The sequence below is a fragment of the Urocampus carinirostris genome, chromosome 1, assembly GCF_059441175.1.
Source record: "Urocampus carinirostris isolate Australia breed hairy pipefish chromosome 1, RoL_Ucar_1.0, whole genome shotgun sequence".
Taxonomy (NCBI): Eukaryota; Metazoa; Chordata; class Actinopteri; order Syngnathiformes; family Syngnathidae; genus Urocampus; species Urocampus carinirostris.
The window spans coordinates 74431315-74451628 of NC_142349.1; the positions used below are offsets into that span (position 1 = coordinate 74431315).

General features: G+C 44.6%; 2 protein-coding genes across 6 annotated transcripts in view; one reads left to right on the forward strand and one right to left on the reverse strand.

The window, feature by feature from the left end:
- Positions 1-603: 603 nt before the first annotated feature.
- Positions 604-11730, reverse strand: dnajc1 (DnaJ (Hsp40) homolog, subfamily C, member 1). The gene is made up of 12 exons (XM_088350835.1): positions 11343-11730; positions 9375-9476; positions 9252-9298; positions 9014-9179; positions 5999-6093; positions 5828-5921; positions 5657-5765; positions 5435-5595; positions 4252-4371; positions 4134-4182; positions 1740-2083; positions 604-971 (listed from the first exon to the last, which is right to left on the reverse strand). The coding sequence occupies exons 1-12, from the start codon at positions 11487-11489 to the stop codon at positions 903-905; spliced, it is 1503 nt and encodes a 500-aa protein (XP_088206961.1). The 5' UTR covers positions 11490-11730; the 3' UTR covers positions 604-902.
- A 1561-nt stretch (positions 11731-13291) lies between these two features.
- The window catches only part of amph (amphiphysin), a 29900-nt gene continuing 22877 nt past the window's right edge, over positions 13292-20314 (forward strand). For all 5 annotated transcript variants that reach the window (XM_088350848.1, XM_088350865.1, XM_088350874.1 and 2 more), the window contains exons 1-7: positions 13292-13451; positions 17195-17275; positions 17335-17389; positions 17463-17557; positions 19486-19581; positions 19646-19753; positions 19931-20016. In XM_088350848.1, the coding sequence (XP_088206974.1) occupies positions 13383-13451; positions 17195-17275; positions 17335-17389; positions 17463-17557; positions 19486-19581; positions 19646-19753; positions 19931-20016 (590 nt within the window). In that variant the 5' untranslated portion in view covers positions 13292-13382. The remainder of the gene's footprint in view (positions 13452-17194; positions 17276-17334; positions 17390-17462; positions 17558-19485; positions 19582-19645; positions 19754-19930; positions 20017-20314) is intronic.

Genomic DNA, 20314 nt, shown 5'->3' on the forward strand with positions numbered 1-20314 from the left:
TTTTAAGTGAGATCAGCCAAAAGAGACAGTTCTTTAGTTTATAATGGATACCCCAGTGCAATTTGAGGGAATTTGGTGTAAAATTATAAGATTAGATATCATCACACTTTTATTCAGACCAAAAGAAGTGGACATCTTGGAAAAAGGGCAAAAGAGTTGTTTGGGAGCTGCAAAGGCATTTTTTTTAGTAAACCAAAAGAGCCGTTTCTCCTAAAAGAGCTGGCATGACCATCACCCCTCCAGCAACAAAGAAATGTAAAGAGTTTTTTGGGAGCCAAAGGAACCGGCTCTTTTTGGTGAGCCAAAAGAGCCGATTCTCTAAAAAGTGCAACTTGGAGATTGTTTGTTTTTATTGAAAATCTAAAAGATTAAAAATGAAACTGCCACTTTTATCGGTCCAATGAAAGAAAGTAGCTCTTTTCTTTCTTCAAATTTGACGGCGGTTGGCAGCATCATTTTGATGTATTACAGTACATGATAGCAAATCCTTAGGGGTTCCTTGGCAGCAAGATGGCCGACAATGATGTCTGCTCCCTCTAGAGGAAACTCACGTTATGTCAAATAAATACACATCTTTGGATTCAAAAGAATAATAAATGCACATTTGTGATGATAGTTTATGTATTTTGTCTTGTTATTCAAATCAGTGTGTTTTTTTAACAATCTGTTTTAAATAAGACACACTGTCCCTTTAAGAAGTTTCCAATCCAAGCAGTTTGGAAAGCAGCAGCGTTTAAAGAAAGTCGCACCATCCATCAAATGTACTCAAATTCCTTTTGAGAATAAATATTTGTTACGATGAGTCCAAAAAATTGATTGGCAGGCCGCATGCTAGGAGGGGCCGAGGCACTGAGGCGAGAAAGTCAGGGGGCTGGTCCAAGTCCTGGGTCTGGTACACTGGGTCAGCTCTTGGCCTGTTTCCTTTTCTGGACCAGTTCTGCCAGCGTCTTGTAGCGAACCATGCAGTCCTCCTGAAAAAAAAAGTGACAAGAAATCTGGCTTAACTTTGGCTACTGTCGCTAATGCTAGCAAGCTAAAACAAGTATGGCTGATCTTTACCTGTTGTCGTTAGCATTAGCAAGTTTACAAAAAACTGGTCTTTGCCTGCTGTTGCTCGCAAGTAAAAAGGATCGTGGCTGATCTTTGACTGCTGTTGCTAGCATTAGCAAGTTAAAAAAAACCCTAGGTATCTTTGCCTGCTGTTACTAGCAAGCTAAAAGAAACCTGTCTGGATTTTGACTGCTGTAGCCAGCTAGCTAGCTAGCATTAACAAACTTAAAAGAGGTGATTTTTGCAAGTTAATGAACCCTAGGTATCTTTGCCTGCTGTTACTAGCAAGCTAAAAGAAACCTGTCTGGATTTTGACTGCTGTAGCTAGCTAGGTAGCTAGCTAGCATTAACAAGCTTAAAAGAGGTGATTTTTGCAAGTTTATGAACCTTAGGTATCTTTGCCTGCTGTTACTAGCAAGCTAAAAGAAACCTGTCTGGATTTTGACTGCTGTAGCTAGCTAGCTAGTATTAACAAGCTTAAAAGAGGTGATTTTTGCAAGTTAATAAACCCTAGGTATCCTTGCCTGCTGTCACTAGCAAGCTAAAAGAAACCTGTCTGGATTTTGACTGCTGTCGCTAGCATTAGCAAGTTCAAAGAATCGCGGCTGACGTTTGACCTCTGCCGTTAGCGTTAAAGCTAAAAGAGGCCAGTGTGCTACACGTCCCGTTAGCATAACGCGGTGACCCACCTTGGTTTTTCCGGGGACCACCTTGGCGATCCGGTCCCAGCGCTCGGCGCTCCCCCTAGGGAACTGTTGCAGGGCCAGTTCCAGAAGCTTCTGCTGATTCTGACTCCACGATTGAGTCGACGAGGCGGACGACTCCTCCGCCTCACCTTGGTCCACGTCGTCCGGGTCGAAGTCTTTCTGCCGTCGAGACCGGAGCCGGGCCCCCTCGCCGTCGTCCGACGCGCACTTCCCTTTGTTGCGCTTACCCGTCGCCGATTGGCCGTCCTCACTGACCACGCCCCCTTCGTCCGTTTCGTCAATAGTGGGCGGAGCCATTCCCTTTAAATCCGATAACTTGACCAGACCTGCAACGGACAATAAATAAATAAATAAATAAAATAAAGCCCCGCCTCCTGTCGAATACTCCAACATGCCGTGATTTCGTTAGGTACAGTGATGGGTCATTGGGTAACATAATGGCTTCTTGTAGCGAGCGACATGAGCCAGCCCCTGATTGGTGTCCAACTTACCATTTTTAAGCAAAGTTTTAGAAAATTTGCTTTTTATTCAGCTGAATTCTTCTTTAGAAGAAAACAGCATTTTAGAGAAATTTCAGTTTGGTTTTAGGAGCAACCACAGTAAGAGATCTGAAACTATCTCAGTGCTAGTAGATCACCACATTTTATTAAACAGACTTAAAAACCTAGTGGGCATCTGTGGTACTGTTTTAAACTGGTTTTGTTCCTATCTTGCAATTCTTTGTATGTATGGATACATATTCCTCCAGAACCTATGGAGTTACATGTGGGGTTCCCCAAGGGTTAATTTTAGGCCCACTACGCTTTAATCTGTATATGCTTGCCCTTGGGGATGTCATCAGGAAACATGGAGTCAACTTCCATAGTTACGCTGACGACACCCAGCTTTACACACAGCTTTGCCGTGTCTCCTGATGACAAAAGTCCTATAGATACCCTTTTGAATTGCATTTCAGATATCGAGTCGTTGATGGCAGAAAACTTCCTACAGCTCAACCAGGACAAAACTGGGAGAGAGAAACTTTACCAAAACTACAAGATTTTAGAACTTAAGATGATGTGAAAATCTTGATTTAAGTTGGTGGGTAGCCGGCATCCGATGCACCCCCCGTCAGGAGCTGGCTTCCCTGGCGCTATGAGCTGGCTCTTTGAAGTGATTTCATTCGATGCCAGATCCTTATTTTGGACTATCATTGCAGACTGTTTGTTGTTTAGACGATGACATCATTGTCGGTATCAGCCAATCATGTTGCTGTTCTTTGATATCCACACCCCTTAGAGGTGATCTGTGTTTTGTAACCTTAAAATTTTTATAAAAAAGGGGGTTCGGGAGAGGGCTTCAAGAGAAGGAATTCCTTATCTGAAGGCTTGTCTCCCAGTCTTCCTTGCAAGTTCAATGTCCATTGATGTGTTCTCTCCCTATTTTGAATGACTATTTAGGTTTAAACTTAAAAATAGTGATGTGTCTTTCGCAAACATAACGAGTCTAATAGCTAGCTCTTTGAAGTGAACAACAGAAACCAACTCCTGGTCAATCAGAAGTCAGCTCCCATTCGAGATAGTGATCTGTCGCAACATAACAGCACTTTAAGATGGTTCTTTTAAACGACCAACATAAGCCAGCTCCCTACCAATCAGCAGCCGGTTCCCTCGGAGATAGTGATGAGTCGCTCACGAAAATAACGGCTCCAAGATCTCGCTCTTTGAAGTGAACAGAGGGAGCAGACTTCCACCAATCAAGTACTGGCTCCCATTCAAGATAGTTATGCATTATTCATGAGCGTAGTGGGTCTATAAGGCAACTTTTTGAAGTGAACAACGGAAGCCAACTCCTGGTCAATCAGGAGTCAGCTCCCATTCGAGATAGTGATGTGTCGTTCATAAACATAAAGGCTATATGAGCCAGGTCTTTAAAGTGAAAAATGGAAGTCAGCTCCCTGCCAATCAGGAGTCAGCTCCCATTCGAGATAGTGATGTGTCGTTCATAAACATAAAGGCTCTATGAGCCAGGTCTTTAAAGTGAAAAATGGAAGTCAGCTCCCAGCCAATCAGGGGCCAGCTCCCATTAGAGACAGTGATGTGTCATTCATAAACATAAAGGCTCTATGAGCCAGGTCTTTAAAGTGAAAAATGGAAGCCACCTCCCTGCCAATCAGGAGCCAGGTCCCATTAGAGACAGTGATGTGTCGTTCATAAACATAAATGCTATATGAACTAGGTCTTTAAAGTGAAAATTGGAAGTCAGCTCCCTGCCAATCAGGAGCCAGCTCCCATTAGAGACAGTGATGTATCGTTGGCGAACGTAACGGCTCTATGAGCTCGACAGGGGATGGAATAGCTGCTGCGTAAAATAGAAAATGGCGCCTCGGCGGCTCACCTGTGCCCAAGTTTGCCAGGTCTTTGGCCTGCTTGACTTTGCTGGTCACCTGTGAATGCAAACAGGGAGAAAAGTCCAGAGCAAACGTGAACCGAACGAGTCGTTTTTTCGGACTTACGTCGGCCACGGATCTCCCCAACTCGTGCGAGATTTTCTCCCAGCGACCCGGCGTCCCGCCCGGGAATTTTCCCATCAGCCGGCTGAGGAGGCTCATGTCGTCCTCGCTCCAATCGCACGCCTACAACAAAACCGAAGAGATGGCGATTGGCCAAAAGTGAGCGGGTCCCGCCTCCTGTCAAATTCTCAAACGTGGCGTCATATTGACAGGGATACCCGCCATACGAGTGATGAGTCATTGGGAAATGGAACGGCTCTATGAACGCACTCTTTATAGTGACCAAAAGGAGACGACTCCTATCAATCAAGAGCCGGCTCCTTAAAAGATAATGATGTGTTATTCAAAAACGTCTCTGAGTGGGCTCTTTAAAGTGAAGTATGGAGTTGGCTCCCATTCTAGTGATGTAGTAGTGATCTACAGTATGAGCTGGCTCCCCACAAATCAAGAACCAGCTCCCTTCGAGATACAGACGCTGCCCTACTTACTTCCGGACGATCGTTCGCAAGTTGAATTTGTTTTAGGCTCATATAAGTAACCTGTATTGTTTTGTACTAAAAAAAATAAAATATGCTCTATTAAGATAAATAAAGTTTAGTTTAACTTACATTTGGGAGATTGGGCAAAATTATATTCCTGGTTACGCTATGAGGAGGATGATAATGGATTGGACATTGAGAAGGCATTACAACTATGGCGGGACAGCAAACCACGAAGAATATATGAACTGAAAAATCTGAAGTGATAACTGCTTTGTATTACCAATTAACTGTGATGATTAAAACTGAATGGAAATATAGATTTATATAATCATTTCAGCAATAATATTTTTGTATAATGTACAATATTGTTGTGACCTGAAAAATCTTTAAGTGATGACTGATTTGTATTATCAATAAATGGGATGATTAAAACTGAATTAATATATAGATTTATATTACATATTTGTCACCGATTTACAATTTCAACCGTGATAACACTAAATTTTGGGGAGCCATAGATCTCTGTTGGGACCCATAGATTTTTGAGCATGCGAGTCCCCGGGTCCCCTCACTTTTCAGAGGTAAAATGAACACTGCATTTTAGCTAGCAGGGCCAAAATTCCTATCACTAGCACGCAAGGAAGTGAACTGCATGATGGGATTCGTCGCGACTGACAACATAGACAACAGCGATTGGCAGTCACCTTCTTCTTGGCCGGCTTGTTGTCCTGCAGCCATTGGTCCAGCTGCTCTTCCACTTCTTGGATGGATCCTGCCTGCTGGTAACTTTGGTAGTCGGGCTGCTCCGCCATTGGCTGATATACCGGGAAGTCGGTCTTAGACTTGACTTTTGTCCTCTTCACTCCTGAAAGGGAAGCGCAAAGCCGTCAGATGGCAGAAGGGAGGAGCAAGCGCTAGCTTCTTACTGATGGTCGCTTGCTGCTGCTGAGCCTTTTCTTCTTCTTCTTTTTCTTCTTTTTCTCGTTGCTGTTGTTGTTTCGTCTCCTGGTAGTCGTGGTAGAGCTGGCGCAGTTCCTGCCAATCAAGGAGGACCATCAGAAGCGTCTGGAAAGGTTTTTGGGCGACGGCTAGCGTACCACAAGAGTTTGGGGCGAGTGTTTGACAGACAGGTAGAACCAAATGCCCACTTTCAAAGGAAGGAGATCTCGCCAGCAGGGGCGCTCATGAGCACTGCACAAAAAACACAATAGTAGTGAGGACGCGAGGACAGGCGGCGCTTTCAGGCCAGACAGGCGAGGTTCAGGCACCTTTCGTGCCCTTCAGTGGCGCCTGGCTTGACTTCCTCTTTAACGCCGACCTTCTTCTTCTTCTTCTCTCTCTTCTTTTTGGCCAGCATGTCGTCCTAAAGGAACACCGGTGTCAACGGGGCTGCAAAGGACAGGCGAGGACAGACGAAAACGAGCGGACAGGCGAAGATAGACAAAGGCAGACAAGGGCGGGTATAGACAGGATGGGGCTACCTAAAAAGTACACAGACAGGCGACGACCGACAAAGACGGGCAACGATGGATGAGGAAGGACGAGGATAGGCGAGGACAGGTGCGGACGGGCAAGGACAGACAAAGGGGACAAAGACAATGAATGAGAAAGACGGTGAGGACAGCTGAAGATGAGCAGGGATGGCCAAAAACGGGTAAAGACAAAGACAGGCAAACACAGACAAAGATGGGCAAAAACAGGGAAGAATAGGTAAGGTTGGACAAAAATGGGGTAGACATTTGAGGACAGAGGAGGATGGGCGAAGGTGGCTGAAGATGGGCAGGGACAACTGAAGAGGGACAGAGACGGGCATGGATGGGTGAGAATGGACAAAGTCAGGTGAGGACAGTAATGACAGACAACAACGGGCGAGGACAGTCGAAGAAAGGCGAGGAAGGTCAAGGATAGGACAAGATGGAAAAGGACAGACGAGAATGGGCAAAGACTAAGAGTCGAGCGATATGTGTTTTTCAGGCCCAATACGGATTATTAAGAGGAGGCCAATAACAGATAATTGCAGCCGATATACATTTGCTGTAAAAGCCCAAAAAATTTGCGTGAGAAATTTTCAATAATGCAAAAAGAAACTACGAATATTTATTGAAAATTCAAATAGAACATTAATATCGCATAGAATAGAATACAAAACTACCCAATATAAGATCTTGATATAGAGTATATAAATAGTGCTGCATAAAATACACGCTGTGATAAAAAATAGGGTCATATGCAAATGTGGGGGTGGGGTTTCATGTGGGCTTTTACTACCCTGGGTGGAGTTAAAGAGCCTCATGGCATGAGGAAGAAATGATCTCCTCAGTCTGTCCGTGGAACAAGATTAAGGCTAGTCGTTGTCATTCTCAAGCACCCCCAAAAATTATAGCATTTGAAAAACTCTCTTGTTCTCAATATAGAACAGGATAAGCTTAAATATGCTGGAAACGCTAAACAAATAATAAAAAAAGGTAAACAAAACAAAAATGTAAACAACAGCATCGGAAACACTCCCCTGCTTTGAACTGGTTCAGTCCATTTGATTCAGCACCGCGTTAAGATGCATTCTAATAATATTTTGATGGAATATCTACAAACCATTCACTATTAAAAATGTTCATTGAAACTGATTTTTATGATACGGAATTCTCATCTTCTTGGTACCAAAACAGCTCCCGTTTTATTCTGTATTACCTATTTAAATGACAGAATTAAAATGTTTAATGTTTGAAAGATGTTTGCATTTGATTGTTGGTGGAGAGAGCGATATGACACACTCTGAACCTAAAATGGGCCTTGGTCGTGAATATTATAGTGTTTAGCTACATTGGGTCGCCTCCAGTGTTAGTGACGTTCGCGTGAATGTCTTAATAAACTCATTATATTATATGTAGACAAGGATGGATCAGGAAGGTAGCGAAAGACAAAAATGCACGACAGACGAAGACAGGCAACGATGGGCGAGGATGGATTCGAACAGCTGAAGACGGGCCAGGACGGACGAAAATGGACAGACAGGCGATGGATGAATGACTATGGGCAAAGACAGGTGAAGACAGGCCAGGACGGACGAAAATGGACGGATGGGCGATAGATGAATGACTATGGGCAAGGACAGGTGAAGACGGGCCAGGACGGACGAAAATCGACAGACGGGCGATGGATGAATGACTATGGGCAAAGACCGGTGAAGACGGGCGAAAATCGCCAGACGTGCGATGGATGAATGACTATGGGCATAGACAGGTGAAGACTGGACAGGACGGACGAAAATGGACAGACGTGCGATGGATGAATGACTATGGGCAAAGACAGGTGAAGACGGGACAGGACGGACAAAAATGGACGGACGGGCGATAGATGAATGACTATGGGCAAAGACAGTTGAAGACGGGACAGGACGGACGAAAATGGACAGACGGGCAATGCATGAATGACTATGGGCAAAGACATGTGAAGACGGGCCAGGACGGACGAAAATGGACAGACGGGCGATAGATGAATGACTATGGGCAAAGACAGGTGAAGACGGGACAGGACGGACAAAAATGGACGGACGGGCGATAGATGAATGACTATGGGCAAAGACAGTTGAAGACGGGACAGGACGGACGAAAATGGACAGACAGTCGATGCATGAATGACTATGGGCAAAGACATGTGAAGACGGGCCAGGACGGACGAAAATAGACAGACGGGCGATAGATGAATGACTATGGGCTAAGACAGGTGAAGACGGGACAGGACGGAGGAAAATGGAGAGACGGGCGATGCATGAATGACTATGGGCAAAGACAGGTGAAGACGGGCCAGGACGGAGGAAAATGGACAGACGGGCGATAGATGAATGACTATGGGCAAAGACAGGTGAAGATGGGACAGAACGGACGAAAATGGACAGACAGGCGATGGATGAATGACTATAGGCAAAGACAGGTGGAGACGGGCCAGGACGGAGGAAAATGGAGAGACGGGCGATGCATGAATGACTATGGGCAAAGACAGGTGAAGACGAGACAGGACGGACGAAAATCGACAGACAGGCAATAGATGAATGACTATGGGCAAAGACAGGTGAAGACGGGCCAGGACAGACGAAAATGGACGGACGGGCGATGCATGAATGACTATGGGGAAAGACAGGTGAACACGGGCCAGGACGGACGAAAATACGACAGACGGGCGATGGACGTGACTATGGGCAAAGACAGGTGAAGACGGGGCGAAAAACGGGTGAGGACAGATGAAGACGGGCAAAGACAGACATGCAAGGGCGAGGAAAGACTGACCAGCATCTTCTCAAGGTAGATGGACCAGAGGATGGCATAGTGTCCCACACTCAGGATGATGAAGAGGAGGAAGGCCAGCTCGCCATTACTCATCTTCCTCACGCGGCGATAGTAAAAGACAGGTTGCCGCCAATCAGGAAGCCCGTTTGCCAAGATGTCATCGTAACTGGGGGAGGAGGCGGGGTTTCAGACAGGTCGGGCACCAGGCCACGCCCACAGGCCACGGCCAACACCTCACCTGCGTCGTCTCTCCTCGTCCTTGAGGACTTCGTAGATGGCCACTAGCTGCCGACAAAGAAAAACGTTTGACAGGCGGCCAATGGCGGCCAGGCGAGGGACATAAAAGGCGAGATCTGGTCACCTGTCGGAATTGCGTCTCTGCGTTTGGGTCTCGGTTCTTGTCAGGATGCAGCACTAGTGACAGCCGGCGATACGCCTTCTTGATCTCCGAAGACGTCGCATCCTATACGACGGAATGACAAGTCCTGAAACTCCTCCTTAATTTACCGTATTTTCCACACTATTAGGCGCGCCTAAAAGCCTTTATCTTTTTCTAAAGCTGACCATGCGCCTTATAATACAATGCGCCTTATATATGGATCAATATTAAGTCGCAAAGTCTTGCAACTAAGGCAAGCAGCCGCCGACGAGATTTTCCCCCGAACGCCAAGTAGTCCGCGGTGTATGCTGGGATTTATATACCGGCGTTTCATTTCCTAACCAATGTGTCAATCATCATTTGAATCAGTCACTACTGGCTAAAGTTATTCGGAGGTAAAGGGGGCGGATCCTTTTTGTCATTTACAGGCTGGCATAGGCTAAAGGGGCGAAACAAAGCCTGCAATTGGCCGAAAAAGATGAATGTGAATCACACGTTGGGTTGCACTACGGCATAGAGAAAACATTTTTTACTATTATTTGTAAATATTTTACTCTCCTGGATTTACTACACTCACGGTTGTAAGAAGACCATGGTTACATATCATTATTGAACGTGATGGCTGCAAGAGAACTTCGGTGAGCTATGCGGCTTTATATTTTCCCGGTATCTTGTTTTAGAACCATCTTGATGTTTCTGTGATGAGTCTATTTTCAAACTAAATTCAATTCAAAGTGTTTATTGTCATATGCACAGTAAAGAACCCCGTTTCCCTGCACAATAAAATTCTTACTTTGCTGTCCACACAGTTGCCAGCAAAAAAAAAAAAGGAAACTAAGAAATGATGACATCGTACGGACACCGCATCCGCACGTGTCTACGACACGTATTTGCTTCTTTGCAAGCTTTCGGAATGTTAAGGGGGTAATCGGTTGGACTGAACTATCTGACTGTTTTGTCCACGTTCCCATTGCAGCGCCTGATAATCCGGTGCGCCTTATGTATGGAAAATATAGGACCAAAAACTATTTTTTGGGGGTGCGCCCTATAACCCGGTGCGCCTTATAGTGCGGAAAATACGGTATTTCTTAAATACTCATTGAAACCAAAGAACTATTTATGAGCTCAATCATTTACCAAGTAAAATTATTGTACTTTGTAAAATCTTACAAAGAACTTTTGGACTGAAAACATGGTAAAAAAATACGCTTGCTGCTTTTTAGCACTACTGGTATTTAGCACTTTACTTTAAATTATATCGCCATATATAGGAGGAAAAATGCGGTGTAAAAGGTACTGTACTTTTTAAAAGTTTCATTTACAAATTTCTTTAATTGTCCTTAAATACATATACCTGTACTGATGCACCTGAACACATCACCAGTAATGTTTCTTCTCTACTATAAAATTAAAAATATAATCTTGCTACTTTATCTCCTATTGATTAGCGTATGAAATATAGTTGATTGACCGCTTTAACCATCTATGCACATGAAGCTGATTTAGTCAAAAAATCTCAGTCTGTCATGAAAAAAGGGAATCGTGCACTAATGTTTTTAGTCGTAATGTACATTATAATTAGATTTTTGCCAGAACGTCTTTTTAAAAATAGTTAAAGACCAGAGTGGATTTGGAGTAGAGTAGTTTGAAGCGAAATGGATATGGAGTGTCTCCCCATAATCTCACAGGATTGAACGCACCAAGAAATATGCAAATTATTCGCTGCTTCCACAGGTTTCTTCTAATTATTTTATGCTGTGGCTATTTTAAGCGATTGTAGGGGGTCGGCTTCTACTCGAGTATATAAGGTAATTTGTAACTAATTTCTTTCCAGTAACGTATTACTCTTTGGTATCAGTAATCTGAAGGTAACACAATTACTTTTGAAATAAGGTAACGAGCAAATGTGACTAATGACTAGTCTCTCTGCGTTCCCATGGCGATAGTAACCTGCTCCAGCGAGAGGAATTGGTAGAAGGTGTCCGGGATTTCCTCCACCAGGTCCAGAAGCTCCAGGTCGGCGTCCCAGGCCTCCGACGGGAGGCCAATGGACAAGAGAGCCAAGACGAAGAGCGCCATGGAGCCGCCCGCCGTCATCTTGTTCGGTTCTCACGGTTCCTCTTCGGTCAAGCTAGTTTAGCTAGCCGAGCCAGCCGAGCCACCTCAGCCGGCCCGTGGCAAGGAAGTCATCAAAAGACACTTCCGGGTCAGGTTCTCCTTCACAGTAAAAATTTACTTAGATGGGTTTCATAAAACTGCTTTTAACCAAAATAAATATCAAATATGTTCTATTAACCAATTTAATTGATTTCAGCTGTGTTTTTTCCCCCATTTTGAATACGTCCCTTGCGTTGTTGCCATGATTTAGCAATGACGAGCGAGCACGTACAGGTTAGATGTCCTTTCACAACAAAAGTTTTATTAGTGGGACTTCATAACACTACTTGTATTGGAGACAATACTCATACCTGTCAACCTGTACGTTTTTGCCGCACAAAGTATGTTTATTATGCATTTAAAGACATGTACGACGTACAAGAATATCTGCATGGAAAAACGCAAATTTGTCACCGACTATCACTAAACGGCAAACCAATAGAGTCAACTCGAGTTCGCCGCGGTAGCCTCTATCTCTGTATCGTTTTTTTTTGTTGCAAACGAAGCGAGCGGTTTGATGCTACTGTGCGCATGCGTCTGCCGCCTCGGATTTCATGTGGTACTTATGTAGTGAAAGGAAGTCCGTCTCTTTTTAGAGAACCGGCTTTTTCGGCTCAACTCATTAAAGAGAGCCGGCTATCAAACGGCTCACTTGCTTTGATGCATTATATTACAAATTATTATGTTGTATAAAGAAGTTATGAATAAAAGGAAGTATAAAAGGAGAAAATGAAAAAAGACAGGTTTGTGGTTATCCCTTTAATCAGTATATTACCAACAATAATTTAATGCAGAAAACGAATTCATAATTTGAATAAGAAAATGTATTATTCTACTTAATTATATTTGCATGTATTTTTTCCTTCTACAGTGAACGTCCAAGCGACTTCATTTTTGAACTTTTTTTATAATAAACTTCATTCATGTCGAGCAACTCAGTATCACACAACAAAATGTTCATTAACAAAAAATACGACAGTTTGTAAGGGCATGGAGCCGTAGAGGTTGACAGGTATGCAATACTACAAAAAATGAAATATGATTGATTTTTTTACAAGTGCCAAACTATGATTTTATTTTCCGGTTGTATTTGTTTTGACTTCATTATTGATTTTCCGTTTTTAATTCATTGGATTGTTGGCCACGACGGGTAAGCTGCTCCTTTACAGCAAAGCTTTCAAAGCGGGTCTTTATAAAAGCGCTTTCAGGAAATATATTTTTACAAGTGTCGTGTATGTTTTGGATTTATTACTGTATTTATTTTTCATTTGATTCTTAGCAAATGTGTTATTTGTTATTCATACCTGTCTACTTATATGTTTCCCCCTATCTTATATGTTTTTGATCCTTTCTAATCGTGCACGCCGTTGACAATTTTATACAGGGAAAAACATATCTCGAAAATTTGTTTTTTGTTAGAGCAATCTGGTCTTCCCATTTGGGCTCTGATCCGGATGGTCTCGGTCACTGTCAGCAGGCAACAACGTCATCGTACAAGGCTAATATTATCTCTGTATTCCATATAGTTCGTTTTTCTGTTTTCACACTTTATTGTCGCTCCCAAGGGGAATTGCAATGATTAAAATGGGGAGGAATTGGCTGAGCTTGGCAGGTTTGTGAAGTGAAAGGTCCTCCTTTTCTTTTCCCATTATGATCTTTTTTATTTTCTTTCGCTGCCGCGCGCGCATGCGCAGTAGCTCTGGTGAAGTGGGGGACGAAGCCCCGCCCGCCCGCGGCGAAGGTCTCCATCGCGCATGCGCACAAGACGCATCGCAGTCGCCCTCCCTCCCCCCACTCCGTCTCTACCTAATCCGCGAGAAAGAGGGAGGCGCGATGGCGGACATCAAGACGGGAATCTTCGCTAAAAACGTGCAAAAGAGGATCAACCGGGCTCAGGAGAAGGTAAGGGAAAAGGAGAAGAATCCACGATAAAAGGGGGAGGATGAAAGTGGAGGCAGGTGGGATGCAGAGAGGGGAGGATGGGGGAGGCTGACGTCCTTGAAGGCCGCACGTTAACTGTTGACGCGTTTTTACGAGGCGATAGGGAGAGTGACGTCACTCATTAGCTCCCGATACGTCATTTATTTTCTAATTGTGGCCTTCAGGGGCACTAAGCAAAATATGATTTTGGGGCCCCTCAATCACTTGATCATTCCATGTTCTACTCTGTCCTTACGAACACACTTCAATGACGAGATGTGAGTTGTTTCTGATGGCGAATCCTCAGTGGGAAAAGATATTCCATCAAATGAATATTTGGAAAAGTGGCTAACTTCCCCGATGGCACCTGTGTCAAACGGGTGACCCGCGGGCTGGATCAGGCCCGCGAGACAGGAGAAAAACGGGCTACACTTTGAAATCGGTCCACTTGTTTCCGCCAACGTCAGGTGACAATCCCAAATTTGCGGGAGCTGTTTTGCTTTATCTCTCTTCCTTTTTTTCCTCTTACTCTCTCTTTCTCTCTCTATTCTGTTTTCTTTGTCTCTCTCGTTCTTTCTTTTTCTCTTTCTTTCTCTCTCTGTATCTCTCTCCCTCTCTGTCTCTGTCTCTATTCTCTTCTCTTTTCTTTGCCTCTCTCTTCATTTTTCTCTTTTACTCTCTGTGTATCTTTCTCTCCTTCTCCCTCTCTCTATTCTCTTCTCTTTTCTTTGTCCCTCTCTTCATCTTTCTCTTGTACTCTCTCTCTCTCTCTCCCTCTCTTTCTCTTTCTTGCTTTTTCTCTTTCTCTGTCTCCCTCCCTCTGTCTCTGTCTCTCTCTCTCTCGCTCTCTCTTCTCTCTCTCTCTATTCTCTTCTATTTGTCTCTCTTTTCATCTTTCTCTTTTTCTCTCTGTGTATTTTTATCTCTCTGCTCCCTCTCTCACTTCCGCTTTCAGTCTGTTTCTCTCTTTTTTTTTCTTTCTCTCCCCCCCGTTTTTCTCTCCTTCTGTACCTCTCTCTTTCATTCTTCCTCTGTAATCTACTTGTCCGGCCCCCCGAGATTTTTCATTTAACGTGTGGCCCCCAGTTCAAATGAGTTCGACACCCCAGCTCTGATGAATCAATACATTAAAGCTGAAATGGCAGCCAGGCATGTTTTAACTATGGTGTATTATACAATGGTAATATCTTATAGTACAAAATTGAACTCCAAGAGAAGCCTGGGATTATTTTATACCAAATATTCAAAGTGATTTAGTACAAATTAGGATAATAATAGTCATCTAGGCAGTCTAAAAGTAACAAAATAAACCAATTATTTACTGCAAACACCTCATCTCATCTCATTAGCTGCACCGCTTATCCTCAGTAGGGTCGCGGGGGTGCTGGAGCCCATCCCAGCAATCATCGGGCAGTGGGCAGGGGACACCCTGAACTGGTTGCCAGCCAATCGCAGGGCACACGGGGACAGACAACTCGCTCGCTCATTCACACTTAGGGACCATTCGGACCGGCCAATTAACCTGACATGCATGTCTTTGGAATGTGGGAGGAAACCGGAGTGCCCGATGGAAACCCACGCAAGCACGGGGAGAACATACAAACTCCGCACAGGAAGTCTGGTAGCTGGATTTGAACCCACACAGGAGGTTCCCAAGACCTTAGAGCTGTGCCGCCGTGCTGCCCTACTGCAAACACAATCAGTTTTGTGATTTGTGTTTTAAACGAACTGCATCAACAAACGTACAAAAGCACTGATTTTAAACTCAAGCAAATCCTTAAATTGTCAAGACCAGAGCAGGAAACAGGACCCACTCGCGTAACGTTACTCACAGTTTTATAGGGGAGCAGGGAAAAGAGCGCACACACGATCCGTAGATCGATGGTCGCGGGGAGTAGGTTGCTCAGACGCGGAAGTGGGACTTCTGTGGCGAGCGATGGCGGTGTCGGGAACGGAAAAAAGTCGAAAACCAGGAGATGAGAGCAGACGTGGTCGAGATCAAAACAGATAGTAACGGTAGAAAAACAAGAGCAAAAACACAGGACAGGCGAAAAAGGACTTACCGTGTAAAAACGGAGATTCGCAGACGGACCGACCAAAGGGGACTGACATGACAGAGTTTAAATACTGACAGGGAGCCAATCTGTCAACAAGCTACAGCTGGCGCCCACAGACGGGGCCAATTGGGCGCCATGGCAACCGTGACACTACCATGCTTTACTGTTGGTATCATGTTTTTTTTTTTGTCGAATGCTGTGCCATTTTTATGCCAAATATAATGAGCTGCACACCTTCCAAAAGGTTAAATTTTTGACTCATCAGTCCGCAGAAATGTTTCTAAAAAAGTGTTGAAGATAATCAAGATGCTTTTTGGTCAATGTGAGACGGCTCTTTCTGTTCTTTAATGACAGTTTTTTGCCTGGGAAACCTCTCGTAGATGCCATTTTTGGCCAGTGTCTTTATTATAGTGGATTCATGAACACTGACCTTAACTGGGCCACTTTGCTGCCTCAGGACCAGGACAACTCGCTGTGGTTGACGGAATCATGATTTCTGGTGTTTACCAGAAGATCTTGAAGGAATGGCTACCCTTAAACTCAAGCAATGTAGGATCATGCAGCAGGACAACGATCGCACCTCTGAATGGCTCCAAAAACGCAAAATGAAGGTTCTGGAGCGGCCATGCCAAAGTCCGGATTTAAATCCAATTGAGATGCTGTGGATGAACCTCGAACAGTCAGTTCATGCTAGAGAAACCCTGCTATATGGCTGATCAGAAAACATTTTGCTAAGAAGAGTGGGCCAAAACTCCTCCACAGTGTTGCGAAAGATTCATTACCAATGTAAGGTTATAACATTTATTGAACTGAAATCTGACTCCGAAGACACTTCACGTGTCTTGTCTAATTCCTTACAGTTGGAGCATATTCAAAAGTCTGAGAAATTTAATTAGCCAAACGACGAGTGTAGTCCACATATCAATTTATTTACCCAAAGAGTTGAACACATCGGATCTTTCTTCCTTCCCAATTACAATCATGTGGAGAAAGACGACGAGGTTCCGGGGTCTCCTCATCTTATCACCCATGCCTATGAAATGTTCACGCCCCATGACCAAGCCTCTGGCTGATTGGTCCGCGCCGTGGCGATGCAAATTCCCCAATAGTCCTTTGAAGCTCTGGACAAGGGTGATAGGTCAGCGCCCTTGCCTTCAGGCGAGGTGATAAGTCATTGTTATCTGCACAGACGGAAACCAAGGACACATTCCAAAGGAAATGCGGTTTACGACACCCTTCTGAAGAATTGTACTTAAGGCTGAGGTCAAACTTAGGACAAGTATTTTTGAAAATAGTCTAAAATAGTATATAATCATTGTAAACGTTTGATTTCTGTTATGGCTGCCACAGGTAGGTTGTCTCTGTGTGATATTAAAATTGGTCTTATGATATCAAACTTTTTGGGGTGATGAGTTCTCAAAAAAACACAGAAATTATGGTAGAAATACATTTTCACACCACTTGTTCTAGCTCAGTATCGATAATAAAGATATTTGCATCGATCCGCACACCCTTACTTACAAGTCTAACTACGTTGCCCGGCGTGGCAACTGCTTGAGAGCTTGGGACGCTAGCATGGAACTCTAACACGGGACACTAAAGCAGACGACGTGCATTTTTGTCCCTGTCGCCACGGCAACCCGACAAGGTTGTGTTTTGTGGTCGCAGGTGTTGCAGAAGTTGGGGAAAGCCGACGAGACCAAAGATGAGCAGTTCGAGCAGGTGGTCATAAACTTCAGGAGGCAGGAGGTAAGAAGCCCGCCCCTTTGCCCACAGTCGCACACTTAAAGCCCACCCCTTTCTGTCAGTCCGAAGGTTCACGGTTGCAGAGGGAGATGAAATCCTACATGGCGGCCATTAAAGGTGATATAGGCACACACCAGGGCTAGCGCGCACATGCTAAGATTCTAACATGTGGCATCCAATCACATCGCAGGGATGCAGCAGGCCTCCATCAACCTGACCCAGTCCCTCCACGAGGTCTACGAGCCCGACTGGCATGGGAAAGACGACGTCATGACCATCGGCAAGGTGAGACATGTCCTCTGCTTCCTGTGCTTCTGTAAGTACTTTCTCTCTCCCCTCTCTCTTATTTGGTCACTCCCTTCCAGGTTCAATTTTTCTCCTCACAGCTGTTGGCAATTGTTTTGATTTGTCGCTTCCCTTTATTTTTTGGTTCCTTGCAAGTTGGTTGTCTTCCATGTAAAGTCCTAAGTCCTCTTGTCTCAACCTTTTGTTATTCCGGTGTACCGAACCCTTGCCTGATTACGAGTACTCCCCGATTAACTCACTCGTCTTGATTTCCCCATGGTTATTACCTCCATCACAACGTATCCACTTCCCTTTATTAGTACACTATCCCCTTGGATCCTTGCAAGTGTGTTGTCTTCACCTCACGTCCCAAGCACCCTTGTTTCAGCTCCTTGTTCTTTCAGTGTACCGAACCCTTTCCTGACCTTCTGGATCAAAAGTACTGCCCGGTTAACTCACTTGTCTCGATTTCCCCACAGTTATCACCTCCATCACAAGTTTCAAGTTCAAGTTTTGTTTATTTGAAAAGGGACAAGTAGGCTCCAAAAACTCATGTCACATTCAATAACATTTTAGCCAAGGCTAATTCTCAATGTCTGTCTCCAGAAGGGCTTTTACAGACATTTCTATCTATCTATCTATCTATCTATCTATCTATCTATCTATCTATCTATCTATCTATCTATCTATCTATCTATCTATCTATCTATCTATCTATCTATCTATCTATCTATCTATCTATCTATCTATCTATCTATCTATCTATCTATCTATCTATCTGTCCGTCCGTCCGTCCGTCCGTCCGTCCGTCCGTCCGTCCGTCCGTCCGTCCGTCCGTCCGTCCGTCCGTCCGTCTGTCTGTCTGTCTGTCTGTCTGTCTATCTATCTATCCCCCCCCTCTCTTTCTCCATCACATATCTAACCTCTGATTAAAAAGTCTTTGAGTTTATGTTTTAAAAAGGACCCAGTTTGACTCTTCCTTTAGTTCCGTGGGCAAACAGTTTCAGGCTTTAGTGCCTTGTACAGTAAAAGCTTATTGTCCTAAAGTAGTCTTCTGCCCCGGGACTTGAAAGTTACCGCTCTGGGCTTCTCTGGTTCTGGAGCCCACAGCCCTGAGGGGAACTATGTTCTCACTAAGAACCCGAGGGACTTGTTGATGTAGGCGTTAATCAATAAGCTTCAACTGTGTAGATTTAATGAGGTTTTTAAAAAAATACAAATTTTAAGTTCTCCAAACTAACACAATGATGTGACCAAATTGACTGCTTATCGAGAATTTTAACCGCTCCATTGTAAATCATTTGTACTGGCTTTATTGCAGTGACAACTCATCCACTGCCCTTTATTAGTACACTGCCCCCTTGGTTCCTTGCTGGTTTTCTTGTCTTCTTGTCACGTTCCAAGCACTCTTGTCTCAGCTCCTTGTTCTTCTAGTGTACAGAACACTTTCCTGACCTTCTGGATCACAAGTACTGCCTGATGAACTCACTTGTCTGGATTTCCCTTCGGTTATTACTTCCATCACAACTTGTCTACTTCCCTAATTAGTACTCTGCCACTTTGGTTCCTTGCTATTTTGTTGTACTCTTGTCACATCCCAAGCACATTTGTGTCAAGTCTTTGTTCCTTGAGTGTACCGAACCCTTGCCTGACCTTCCGGATCACGAGTACTGCCTGGTGAAGTCTTGAACTGTTGCTTTCACGGATTGAGTTTACTGGAACACCGACCTCACACCTTCCGCATGGATTACGATCGTTGCCTCTCGTGTTCTGGATACTGTTACCTTGCCACCTGACTTCTTGTATACCGACCCCAGTCCAAATAAAAGACCTCCCTTACTACACTAATCTTTGTTTCTGCACTGCTCTTCCACCCCAACCCGAGCGGGTCCTTGACGGCGTCCTCCATTTTGTTCCCCCCTGTGCAGGATTGTGACGCTTTGTGGGAAAACTTCCACAACAAACTGGTGGACTCTACGTTGCTGAATCTGGACGCGTACCTGCTGCAGTTTCCTGACTTAAAGGTGAGGATGGATGCCTGGCAGGCGTTTTGGGGTTTTGATGCTAACGCTTTCCCGCCGTTTTCAGACTCGCGTGGCCAAAAGAAGTCGCAAACTGATCGATTTTGACAGCGCTCGGCACCACGTGGAAACGCTTCAGGCGTCCGGCATGAAAAACGACCGCAAGATGCTCAAGGTCACTTGACATGTTTTTTTCCCTTTCTCGATCTGTGACGAGTCTGTAAGACCTGCTTTGCAGAGCTGTCCCTCTTTTGGGGAAATCAGAGTCCGCAAACTGTCCCCTCCTACAATCGTCAGACCAATCGGCAGCCTCGGCACAATAATGCCGACTCTACCTTTTGTCCTTTTTCAGGCGGACGAGGAGTTGAGGAAGGCCCAGAGAGTCTTTGATGAGCTCAACTTGGGTCTGCAGGATGAACTTCCCTCGCTTTGGGACAGGTGTCTGCCCGTCTCTGTCTTCCCTTCTTTGTCCTCCTGTGTTGGTCCTCCTGACCTTGTCCCTCTGTGTCCGTCTTCTCTTATTTGTCCTCCTGTTTCCGTCCGCCTATATCTGTTCTCCCGGCTTTTTTTCTGCTTTCTCCATTCTCTTTTCTTTGTCTTCCCATCTCCGTCCTTCCGTCTTTGACCTCTCGTCTCCGTCCTCCAAGCTCTGCCTTCCAGTGTCCGTCCTCCTGTCTTTTTTCCTCCCGTCTTCCTCTTCTTGTCTCTGTCCTTCTATCTTAATCCTCCTGTATAT

Excerpts from the sequence above, each read along its gene's own strand:
- dnajc1 (XM_088350835.1), bottom strand. The coding sequence starts at position 11,489 with ATGACGGCGGGCGGCTCCATGGCGCTCTTCGTCTTGGCTCTCTTGTCC. Across the intron at positions 9,477-11,342 it reads AATTCCTCTCGCTGGAGCAG|GATGCGACGTCTTCGGAGAT; the intron begins GTTACTATCGCC and ends TCCGTCGTATAG. Across the intron at positions 5,922-5,998 it reads GCCACTGAAGGGCACGAAAG|TGCTCATGAGCGCCCCTGCT; the intron begins GTGCCTGAACCT and ends TTTTTTGTGCAG.